We start from the raw sequence: 12776 nt of genomic DNA, 5'->3' as shown, positions 1-12776 counted from the left end.
TTCCTCCAACGTAAGTATGCCAAATAAATTAGCTGATTTTTTGAATTCTGCTATTTAAAAGCTACTCACCCCTTTCCTTTGAGGCCTTTTTTAAAACACTTGCCAAGTAAAAAGCAAAAAAATGGCAAGGAGTGGTAAAGTTCCATCTGCTTATAGTTTATAGCTAAGCAAAATGCCAGGGACCCTAGCAGGTCCCAGTCATAAGATACTCCAAGAACACCCCACAAAGCAAAGCCGAGACTCACAGAATTATATATGATCTCATGTCAAGGAAATTATCTCAATAATTAAAAGAGATTTTGCATTTTAAAGAACATTTTACTTATGTGATTCTGTAATAATATGTATAATCAAAACAATTTCTAAATAAAAGCTGAAAGTATTAAATTGATAAGCAAATTTGAAATTATATATAGTGGTCTCAAATATATTAAATCTGCTACTACACAGAGCAACTGATTTGTTTAGGTTTAAAAGAACTCTAAATAAGTAACACATAGCTTTGTTTCTGCTGGGTTATCTTACAATATTACTGTAACAACATACCAAAATCAATGCTCCAGAAGTTAAAAATACACAAAAACACTGAACTTACTAATATCACTATCCTTCCTCTATAATATGCATCAATAATATAAATTAATACCTGTGCTTGATTGGAAATTAACAACACTGCTATGTGAAAACCGTATCACACTAGATTTTCAGTTGAAAATGGGGAGCTGAGTATTCATGTCTACCTCCTCTCCTTCCTGAGACCCCCTTAAAATGGGGAATTTTTTAAAGTTTACATCTACAGCCATAAAGAGAACAGGGGTGGGTTATAAGAGATAAAGATTTCAACACATTTGTAGAAGACAGAAAGAGGACAGAGAAGTGGCAACCAATAAAATACACTGAAAGAAGCCACAGCTTAGTGAACACACAGAGGAGGCTCAGGCTAGCAAGAAGCCCATCCGCCCTGCACATGCTCAGAGAACTCTGGAAACAAGTAGGATGGAGTACCTGAGGATGTTGGAAAGAAAACGAGGATTCACTGAAAATTCCAAATGGAGAAGTCACATCCCACCTCATGCCTCGGCAAAGATTATCTGGGAGCCAAAGCATTTACCCCTGGGCAACGAAAGAAGGAATATTTCTCTCCCCCAAAATGGAATAAACTGTTCAAGCAACTAGTGCAGAAGTTAACACTACAGTGCAAATTCCTCCACACTGTGACATTTAAGGGTCCCAGAGTGCTGGCCAGAACCCTACCGTGTACCCCACAGTGGACTAAGAGCGCAGAGAGCTCACATGCAGCTTTCTCTTCTGCCTTATTCTTAGAATAAACACACCAGGATCAAATAGACATTTAAGGAACACCTATGACAGAAAAGGGCTTCCCTGGTAGCTCAGCTGGTAAAGAATCCGCCTGCAATGCAGGAGACCCTGGGTCGGGAAGATCTGCTGGAGAAGCGATAGGCTACCCAGTCCAGTATTCTTGGGTTTCCCTGGTGGCTTAGATGGTAAAGAGTCTGCCTGCAATGCAGGAGACCTGGGTTCGATCCCTAGGCTGGGAAGATCCCCTGAAGAAGGGAACAGCTACCCACCCCAGTATTCTCGCCTGGAGAATTCCATGAACTGTGTAGTCCATGGGGTTGCAAAGAGTCGGACACAACTGAGTGACTTTCAATACTACTATGACAGAAAAGGACCAAAGTGAAAAGGAGAAAAGACTGACCTAGGAGAACAGAAATAATTCACAGAACAGTGGGAGGAAGAAAGTAAACTGAAATTTAAGATATGCTTAACAAATGAAATTTAACAGAAGTGTTAGACATAAAGCAAGATAATCTTCAAAAATATAAAACAAAGACAGATGCTCCAGATGGAGATGAAAGATCTAATATCTGTCTAACAAGCTTTAGAAAAAAGGGAGAGAATTATAAAAAAAAGTTACTCATGAGAATTTGCCAGAACTGAAGAACATGAGTCTTCAAAACGAATGATCCATAGTGTCCAAAACAACTGTCAAAAATGCCTCTGCCCAAACTAATATCAAATTTCAGAGCCCAAAAAGTAAAAAACAGTAATAACAGAAGCAGCAGTAACAATACAGATAATAAGAGCAGTAAGTACTTACATGGTATTTGGCCCCTCCCAAGTAGTGTTTTAAATGTTTAACAAATGTGAATTTATTTAATTCTCAAGAAGCTTAAAAAGTAGGGTTCTTATCATCTCCATTTTACAAATGAGGAAAGTAAAGTAAATAATAGTTTAAAAAATGTGTTCGTACAAAATGACATAATCCCAAAAGCTTCAAGAGGTTGATTCAAGTCACAGAGAAGACACCACTACAAATTTACCAGAATGGTTAAAAGGAAAATAACTGACAATTGTTGAGGATGAGCTCACAGGAGTGTTGCTTGGTAGATTACGCTTAAAAACCATATGAGATTACTTAAACGTGCCTACCCTATAATTCAGCAATTCCACTCATAAGAAATATATTTACATGTATACAAAGAGATCCTTACAAGAAAGTTCAAAGCAGCATAGTCTACATAGAACTGCACGGATAACTCTCACAAAGACAATGCTGAACCAAAAACACCCAACACAAAGGAACACCTACTGTGCTGTCTCTTTTATGCTAAATTCAAAAAGGGGGGAGAACCAAGCTATAGTCTTCACAGTCAGCATGTGGCTGTCTTTGAGAAAGGAGGAGGGAGCAGTACTAGGGCCGTGCACAGGGTCACTTTGGATACCAGCAGTGTTCTAGTTCTTGACATGGATAACAGCCGACTCATTTATGCTTTATGTATTTTTCTGAAGGAGTGTTAACATTTCAAAGTAAATATAGTTTTAAAAAATCTTATAAACAACTTCATGTTTCCTTTCTTTATCTCGGTGTTCTTGATATTATTAGACTATCTGAAAGCCATGACTCTACAAAGCCAAAAAAAAAGAGCTCAATTAGGAAAGTGGACAGAATAAAAAACACGGTGGAAGCAACTACATATTTGAATATCCTTCACAAGTCTTTTGATATATATGTATTTTATTACTAAAATAGACTAGAGACAAATGGAAAAATGATTAATTAAGCAATCATGGTATGGATTTTTTTTCCTTTGGGACAGATGGAGACAGACAGCAATATTTAATGCATTAGAAGACAAACTGGAGAGCCATGTGCAGATTTTATCAAGTTTCCTCTACAATTTGTTTACTTGAATGTTCCTTAATTTAGGAATCAAAAATTAAACACACAAAATCCACAAAGATTTAATCATTAAATTTTAGTTTCCTGAAGCTTCCAGTTACCACTAATTGTTAGAAAAACATTTTGTTTTAAAACTCAAAAACTGGAAGTCTTTTTGTCAGTGTCAGATAACGTTTACAAAAGATAGAAGATGTTTTACCTTTTTAGTATTAGGAGAGCATCACTGTACTGGCATTCTTTTTCTAACTTTCCAGAAGAGCTAATCAGTTACCAGTGTTCCATTCCCAAGCCAAATGGGTGTGAAAAAGCATTCCTACTTTTAATAAACCTGAACTTTACCCTTCAAGTAAACACCTGGTGAAGAGATACTTTTATCATTTTTAAAAGGTTTATATAAGCAAGAACCCTAGTAAATAAGACATTGTAGATGACAACATTATACAAACGGAGCCTAGATTTCATGACGTACATCTGACTTCATTTCTAAATCAGTAAAGGATACTGAAAATGTCCATAGTCGATCAGAATAAGGCCTGGGTACAGCAATATGCATAACGCACTAGCAATCTGCAAAGAAAATCATTATGAAATAATAGTCATCTGTTACTCGAATCAAACAAGGTAAACACATAGTTTCATTTAACACAGTAGCAAATATTCCATTCTTACCTTCTATTTATCAAAATATTTCATTTTTATAAAACAACTCTTTAAATACTGAAGTTTTCATGGAGGTGACATAGAATACTCCAGTAAAAATGAAAAAAAAATCACTAAAAGGTATTTGTTAGAGAAAGCACTTTTAGATATACAAATCAGATAAATTAATCTAATAATTAATATATATAAAATGACCCAAGAGAATATTCATTAACTGTGAATATGAGACTATATAGCAACTTCTCAAAATACCTTTCAGCTGTCATTCTCCCAAGCCAACCCAACATTCAAATTTATCAGTTAAGCAATAAATTTAGGATTCTGTGTAACTCAGAAGTATATAACTTCTAAAATTCAGTGCCTCTTATTACTACAGTTGGGCATTAAAATAATTAAGATAAGTTAATGTTTCTAAATGAAAATTAATTGACAGAAGATATACTGTTCCCTATTATCTATTCCCAAAAGCATAGCTTCCTTAAGCTCTACACTTAATAGCTAAGCTAATAAAACATTTCAGAGATGAAATGTCAGGCTACTTCAAAACCTACCTTTTTCTTAGTTGAGATTTCTTTTAAACAACAACAGTACAGAACCACTGCAGGTATGTATATCAACAAATCAGCAATTAACACTGAAAAAACAAACAAATGACTTTAAGCGAGACTCCATCAAGATTTACCATAACCTATTAATCACTTCCCTCCAACCTCGAGTGGGAATTCTATTAACACAAGGTTGCTACCCACTCTGGATGAGTCCTTTCCACATGGAGCCCTTTCCATTCCCTTCACCTGTGCCTAATTTCAACTGATACAGGACTAGAGAGTGTCTTAATTTCCTCTAATAAATTCACACATTAAATTAATTATATGTATCTAATTCTCTCTTTGCCCTGACCTGGATTTAAAAATTAAGAATACTCAAAGCAAGGGAAGTAAACTTTTATTTTCCCCTCAATATCTATATGTTCCAAATTTCCTGATGTGAATAGTACCTCAAATGTGGAGACGCATAGGAGAATCTTTTTAAATGTGAATATTTATAAAAATTCATAAAGTTTTGCTAATTAATGCATACAAAGACCTTGAGAGGCCGAGGTGAAGAAGAAACTGAAAAAAAGTGGGGAAAAAATAAAGCAATTCATAATTCTGAATGTTCGGTCCTTTCAGAACAAAGAGAAACTATTAAGTTCTTCAACAATACAACATAGCTATCCAAAGAACCTACTTTTTTCTTGTACCAGAAAACATACTCAAGAATATGGTAAACATATTCATAGTTCAAGAATAAGGTAAACAAAGTAAACTATCAGTGTTGGATACATGCAATCTATTTTCATCCCCAGATTCTACATTTAAGATGACACTGAAAAGCTGGAACATATTCAAAGGAGCACAACCAGAGGCCTCAAGACCATAATTACATTCAAGAAACTGGTCATCTAATAAGAGCTGGAGTATCTAAGAATGTTTAACCTGGAGAGGAGATAACTTCACATGTCTGTAAGGTGTTAGGTATAAAAAGGACCAGACTTGTTCTATGTGGCCCAAGGAAACAGAACTTCATATGACTAGTGAAGGTTCAAGATAAGAAGGAAATTTCTAATAATTGGAGCTCTTTGAAAATAGAACAGACTGTGTCTAAAAGTCGTGAGTTTCCTCCAGATACAGGTACTGGCTCAGAAGCTAAATATCATGCTGTGAGTATGCAGTTCAGATGGGATTAAAGGCGGGGGTGGGCAGGGAGTGGTGGTGGAGAGGGAGGGGCAATGCAGGTTCTCTCTTGTACCTCAGAGTCTTATCCTGGCGTGAATAGTAAAGAGAACAAATCTGACTAGACTTAGAGTAATTAAGGAAAAGACCCATAAAGCCTAAGTCTTGTAAAGGTTTTAAAAAAATGTAAGCTCATTACTTTCAACTCTTAGCATACAATAAAAGCTCAATAAACATTTGTGATAAAGATTAATTTAGCAACACTACACAGCAATACAATGTACGATATACAACTGTTGTTTAGTTGCAGTCGTGTCCAGCTCTTTTACAACCCCATGGACTGTAGTCCACCAGGCTCCTCTGTCCATGGGATTTCCCAGGCAAGAACACTGAAGTGAGTCGCCACTTCCTTCTCCAAGGGATCTTCCCAACCCAAAGGCTGAACCTGCATTTCCTGCACTGGCAGGTGGGCTGTTTACCACTGAGCCAGTAGGGAAGCCCATACAACTGCAATTTACTTTAAAAGTGAAAGGGATTTATCAAAGCAAACTCCTGAACAATTAAAACTTTAATTCAGAGCTAACCAACTTCAGGTGAGCTAGTGATATTACCCAGTGATTTACTGGGCCTCAGTTTCTCAGCTTAAGAATAACAACAGTATTTTACCACATTTGGGTGTCTATTATTAAGTGAGATAATAACAAATTTAAGGCACCCAAAATTATTCATTTCTACTTTTTTGTGTTTTAGTTTACATACACATTTGCTCAAATAGTATACATATATATGCATATGTACAGTTACATAACTGTAAAAGTCAGTGAGGACAATAATAGAACCTGTCATCCGTTCAACAAAATGTTTAATCCAATTTTACATTCAATATCTACCGCTCTTTTACCTGTTGCACGCATGAAGAGCTTATGTGCCTGACTCTCATATCCACGTGATGTATGGAGAGCAATCCAGTCTGGATTTATAAACTTTGCCCTGCAAATCAAAGCATACATACATGCACTTTATTCCCCATCACTTTTAGCAATAAGGACACCTGAGGATATATGAATCTATGTTGAAAAGTGGCCATTGCTTTTATAAAGCAATAGAGTTAAGGCTTAACTCTTTGCATTTAACCATGTGAAACTGACTAAAGCTAAAACACCGAATCCACCTTGCTCATCTTCCAACAAACTCATGTAACATTTTAACTAAAAGCCCTACCTTCATGATACTTTCAGTGTGAAAACAATCTAACATGTCACCTTTCATTTACTAAACACGTACTTTGTAAACAGCAATATACTAGGACTAAGGATCATAGCATTATAATTTATCATCTCTTCAGTTATAATAATAGGCTACAGTAAATAGCTGTTAATCATAAATCACTGCATAAAACTGAACATAATTATTAAAGATAAATTAAGTTTTCAATCGTATAACATTTTCCAGAACACTGAAAAGAACAACTAGTTTTATCATGAAGTTTGGAGACATATTTTTAGTCCAGGAAGCTAATTTTTTAAAAATAGGAAACAGTAAAATAAATAAGTTCAGAAGATACTGTGAAGAAGCTCCTCAAATTTCTACTGACACACTGCAGGTCTGAAATGGAATACCACTGCAGAGTAGAACTGGGTCTCTACTAAACAGAAGTGCCTTATCATCTATAAACCATTCCATGCCTATAAAAGAAGGAATTCCAATCCGATCTTAAATCATAAGTGAAACACTACAGTACTTCCAGTTTCTAACTTGACTGTTTAATCACAATACCACTTAGACCTTTATTTTTCATTTACTTTGGGCCATTCCAGGAAAAAAGCTTTCCTATGCACAACTAACCGTACTGTAAACCACGCATAATTGGTAACATTTCTACTTCAAAACAAAGCTAGACCTTTTGCATCTCTTTCTAGCACTTCCACCAAAAAGATTACACAAATATTAAAACTCTGATAGTTAACTTTTCTACAAACCAATTATAAAGGCATGGTGCTCTACAAACCATAATACAATAATAGCTACAAACGATCTCTCCTCTAATCAACAAACTGTTCCTTACTATATCTGCTAAGGGCATAAATATGTAGAGTTATGTTAAGGAAGAAAAACTTACACATATGCACATAAAAAACTATGATAAGCTGTAAGAGGTGGGTAGTCCAATCCCCAGTACTGTAAATTGTTATCACTGCTGTTAAAATACCTGGAAAAAAAGGAAAAAGAAAGCACCACTCCATCAATCAATATTCAAGAAACAGACTTGTATTTAATATATCATGTCATTTAACTTGAAAAAACATATAAGGTAAAAAAAAATCATCTACATTTTTTCTTTTCCTCTTTTAAAAATTTTTGTGAACTCACAAAAAAATTAAAGTTGTTAATGAGTAGTGTGACTAAATTATCTAAACTGAAGTACTCTTAAGAGTGAAAGAGGAAGCTATTAATAATTAAGCCATAACAATAGAGGTAAACCAAGACTGTCACAGGCAAATTGGAACTTGTTGTCATTCTACTATTAGTAAACTTAAACAATGACTAATACATATATAAAAGAAAATATGCAACAAAAAAGAGAATTTGTTTCGGACAGTCTAAAAATTACAGAAACAATGTGAAATCACAATTTTAAAAAGTAAAAAATGAATGTTAAAACCATGTAAAGAATTGGTTTGCAAAGAAAGAAATACTGCATGAAACAGGCAGACTTATTAATATCACTTTGAACGCAATTCAACCAACATTTAATGAGAGCCTATTACATGCAAAATTCTGTGAATTAAGGAAAAACACTATATGTAAAGTTCATAAATTAACAGTTGGTTAAACTATTTAATTCATAATTTAATAATTGGTTAAACTATTTAAACTAACTGGTTAACCAATTAACCAGTTGGTTAGAATGGGAAGAAACTACATATAAATACTGTGACTCAAGAAATGAAAATGTACATAGACTACATAGACTATAATAAATTTACATAGACTCCTTAACTATAGTCTTTATAACTAGACAGCTTCTTCTATCCAATTAATTTTCTCAATCATTAGAAGAATTTATAATAATGGACACCAAACTATATACAACATAAATAACCACTATCCCTAAGCCTGTTTCAGTCAGTTCAGTTGCTCAGTCGTGTCTGACTCTTTGCAACCCCATGGACTGCAGCACGCCAGGCCTCCCTGTCCATCTAGAACTCCCAGAGTTTACTCAAACTCATGTCCATTGAGTCAGTGATGCCATCCAGCCATCTCATCCTCTGTCGTCCCCGTCTCCTCCCGCCTTCAATCTTTCCTAGCATCAGGGTCTTTTCCAATGAGTCAGTTCTTCGCCTCAGGTGGCCAAAGTATTGGAGTTTCAGCCTCAACATCAGTCCTTACAATGAATATTCAGGACTGATTTCCTTTAGGATGGACTGGTTGGATCTCCTTGCAGTCCAAGGGACTCTCAAGAGTCTTCTCCAACACCACAGTTCAAAAGCATCAATTCTTTGGCACTCAGCTTTCTTTATAGTCCAACTCTCACATCCATACATGACCACTGGAAAAACCATAGCCTTGACTAGACGGACCTTTGTTGGCAAAGTAATGTCTCTGCTTTTCAATATACTATCTAGGTTGGTCATAACTGTTCTTCCAAGGAGTAAGCGTCTTTAATTTCATGGGTGCAGTCACCATCTGCAGTGATTTTGGAGCCCCCAAAAATAAAGTCTGTCACTGTTTCCACTGTTTCCCCATCTATTTCCCATGAAGTGATGGGACCAGATGCCATGATCTTAGTTTTCTGAATGTTGAATTTTAAACCAACTTTTCACTCTCCTCTTTCACTTTCATCAAGAGGCTTTTGAGTTCCTCTTCACTTTCTGCCATAAGGGTGGTATCATCTGCATATCTGAGGTTATTGATATTTCTCCCAGCAATCTGATTCCAGCTTGTGCTTCATCCAGCCCAGCATTTCTCATGATGTACTCTGCATAGAAGTTAAATAAGCAGGGTGACAGTATACAGCCTTGATGTACTCCTTTCCGTATTTGGAACCAGTCTATTGTTCCATGTCCAGTTCTAACTGTTGCTTCCTGACCTGCATACAGCTTTTTCAAGAGGCAGATCAGGTGGTCTGGTATTCCCATCTCTTGAAGAACTTTCCACAGTTTGTTGTGGCCCACACAGTTAAAGGCTTTGGCGTAGTCAATAAAGCAGAAATAGATGTTTTTCTGGAACTCTCTTGCTTTTTCGATGATCCAACAGATGTTGGCAATTTGATCTCTGTAGGGCCACCCAAGACAGACAGGTCATGGTGGAAGAGTTCTGATAAAACGTGTTCTGCTGGAGAAGGGAATGGCAAACCACTTCAGCAGTCTTGCCTTGAGAACCCCATGAACAGTATGAAAAATTAAAAAAAAAAAAATCTTGTTTCACACGGGTCACAATTTTTTGACATTACAATCCCTTACTCCGAGACTGAAAAAAAAAATTGTTTAAGTTGGCATTTATCATGATCCAGTTAAATAACCTACTACAGTAGACCCTGAACAACATGCAGATTAGGGGCACTGACTCTCCATACAGTTGAAAATCCAAATATAATTTACAGTCAGCCATCTCTCTCCGAGGTTCCTCTGGATCTAGGTTCCACAACCTCGGATTCAACCAACCGTGGATTCTGTAGTACAGTATTTACTATTGAAAGAAATCCATGTATAAAGGGGCCTGCACAGTTCAAACCCATGTTGTTCAAGGATCAACTGTATTCATCTTCAAAGGGTCTACTTTTCTTAGTGTCTGATACACAAAATGTAGGTTTGTGAGCGAGTGAAGATTAATAAAATGATCAAGGCATGCTAGGCAGCCATGGGCACCGTACAGCATGGTACCTGCTGGTCACAGTTATCTACCCCGGCAGCAACATCCATGTGAGCAATCCTGGGTCCTGTATCTGTCTGGCTGGAACTCAAAGTCAAGATACAGTGAACCCAAGAAACTCCATACAAGTCAGAGATCCTTTCAACAGCTTGAAACTGGGAAGCTGGGCCAGGCCAATAGTGGAGACCAGAGGACCCACTTCTCTAAACAGGGTGACCCAAACACAGGTACCAAACTGTTATTTCCAAATTCACGTAATGATAGGGCACATTAGCACAAGGTTTTACTGTACTTACCCCAGAATTGTTGAAGGACTGAATTAAACATTTAAAACTGTTAAGCAACTGCCTGACACAAAGTGAGTGTGCAATAGTAGTTCTAATTAGTCATTAGCTACAAAACCACTGGGATGGATACAGTAGTGGAAAAGCATCAATAACTCAAAAATCACATTTTGAATAATATAATTTGATTTGTTTTTCAGCTTCTTCTAAGGCAAAAGCTATTTTTCATTTACTTTAACACTGAGGTCCACTGGAGATAGCAAAGGAGGCCTGGAGGGGAAGTATGCAAAGGTATATACTTACAGTAAAACCACTGGTTGGACTGGGAAGAAGGAATAATAGAGCCAAGAAAGGTGCTACCTATCTTTATGGAAATGCATAGTAAGAAGAGAGAAATTCGTGGAACAAGATAGCTTAAAAGTGTTTCAAGTAAAGCTTCAAAACCTACCTGTAGAAACAGAGCAAATAGTTAATTCTCCTGCTTTATATGTATCAGATCCACCTGAAAAGTTGGATAAATACCATTGGAATCTAATGTCCTTTCCCACTGAATTCCCATGTAATCTCAGTAGATGTTTTATCAGAAAAAAACTCTAGCTACCACAGCAAACTACAAAATTACTCCAAGTGTGTTATCATTAACTTCAAAATATAATTTTTTCTAATATATTGTGGCTATTTTTGCTTTGTGCAAAAATATATTCTATTTTAAAACAGTTCCCAACTTAAAGAAGTTTCAAGAACAGTTCAAAGAATGTCTAATGTCTATATATCAAATGTAAAAATTTAATTAAAAACACCTTAAGAAAAATTCAAAGATAAGAACAGAAAGAAGATATTTATTTTATACACATACACACACCAAAACAAATGATTAAAATGCAGAATACTATTATATACTGCTGAATACTACGGCAGACAGACTTTTAAGTCATACCGATGAACCCATCTCCTGGTATTCCTGCCATGTGCGTGTACAATCAATTCCCTCCCCTTGAGTGTGAACAAGACATGTGATAACCAAGTACAAAAAAAGTGATAGGATGATCATTCTTCTGCTTATGTTTTACATATACGTAAGATCCCATCTTGCTGGCTAAGCTACAGAGTACTCCCTTTCACTGACTTGGAAGAAGAAAACTGTCATGTGTCAGTAAGTGGGCATAATGAAGAAGCCACATAGCAAGAAACTGCAGGGAGACTCTAAAGATAAAGGTAGCTTCTAACAAGAAACCAAAGCCCTTACTTTTATAGATGCAAGGAAATTAATTCTGCCAATAACTTGAGGGAACTTGGAAATGGTTCTTTCCCCAGCTGAGCCTCTGAGCAGTCTCAAATGACAACTGAATTGCAGGCTCCGGAGACTCTGATCATAATACTGAAATAAGCTGTGCCTGGACTTCTATAATAAATGTGTGTTTTGGACTTCCCTGGTGGTACAGTGGTTAAGAATCCTCCTGCCAATGGAGGGGACACAGGTTTGATCCCTGGTCCAGGAAGGTTCCACATGCTGTGGGGCAACTGAGCCTGTGAACTGCAACTACTGAAGCCTGTGCACCTACAGCCCACGTTCCTCAACAAGAGAAATCACTGCAATGAGAAGCCTAGCACAGCTAGAGAGTAGCTGCCACTTGCCACAACTAGAGAAAGCCCAGCACAGCAATGAGGAACACAGGGCAACCAAAAATGAAAACTGAATGTATGGACTGTTATTGTGGTCATTTGTTACACAGCAGAGAAAGTTAATATAATTTTTTATCTTAAAATCACACAAATCATTACCAAAAAGATCAGCAAATCATCAGTAACCTGGGGGAAATAAATAAATATGCAAGTTTGAGAAAAATATGATGATCAGTAAATATACCAGGGGCTTCTCAGGTAACACAGTGGCAAAAAATCTGCCTGTCAATGCAGATACACAAGAGACGTGGGTTTGATCCCTGGGTTGCGAAGATCCCCTGGAGCAGGAAATGGCAACCCACTCCAGTATTCTTGCCTGGGAAAATTCCACTGACAGAGGAGCCTGGTGGGCTATAG

General features: G+C 36.6%; 1 protein-coding gene across 1 annotated transcript in view; it reads right to left on the bottom strand.

The window, feature by feature from the left end:
- The window catches only part of ALG6 (ALG6, alpha-1,3-glucosyltransferase), a 56746-nt gene that overhangs the window by 23884 nt on the left and 20086 nt on the right, over positions 1 to 12776 (bottom strand). Inside the window, exons 4-8 of the mRNA XM_018045050.1 lie at positions 7700 to 7789; positions 6482 to 6570; positions 4417 to 4499; positions 3708 to 3772; positions 70 to 255 (exon numbers count right to left, since the gene is read on the bottom strand). Of these exons, the coding sequence (XP_017900539.1) occupies positions 70 to 255; positions 3708 to 3772; positions 4417 to 4499; positions 6482 to 6570; positions 7700 to 7789 (513 nt within the window). The remainder of the gene's footprint in view (positions 1 to 69; positions 256 to 3707; positions 3773 to 4416; positions 4500 to 6481; positions 6571 to 7699; positions 7790 to 12776) is intronic.

The sequence above is a fragment of the Capra hircus genome, chromosome 3, assembly GCF_001704415.2.
Source record: "Capra hircus breed San Clemente chromosome 3, ASM170441v1, whole genome shotgun sequence".
NCBI classification, from domain to species: domain Eukaryota; kingdom Metazoa; phylum Chordata; class Mammalia; order Artiodactyla; family Bovidae; genus Capra; species Capra hircus.
This window is presented reverse-complemented; position numbering and strand designations above follow the sequence as displayed.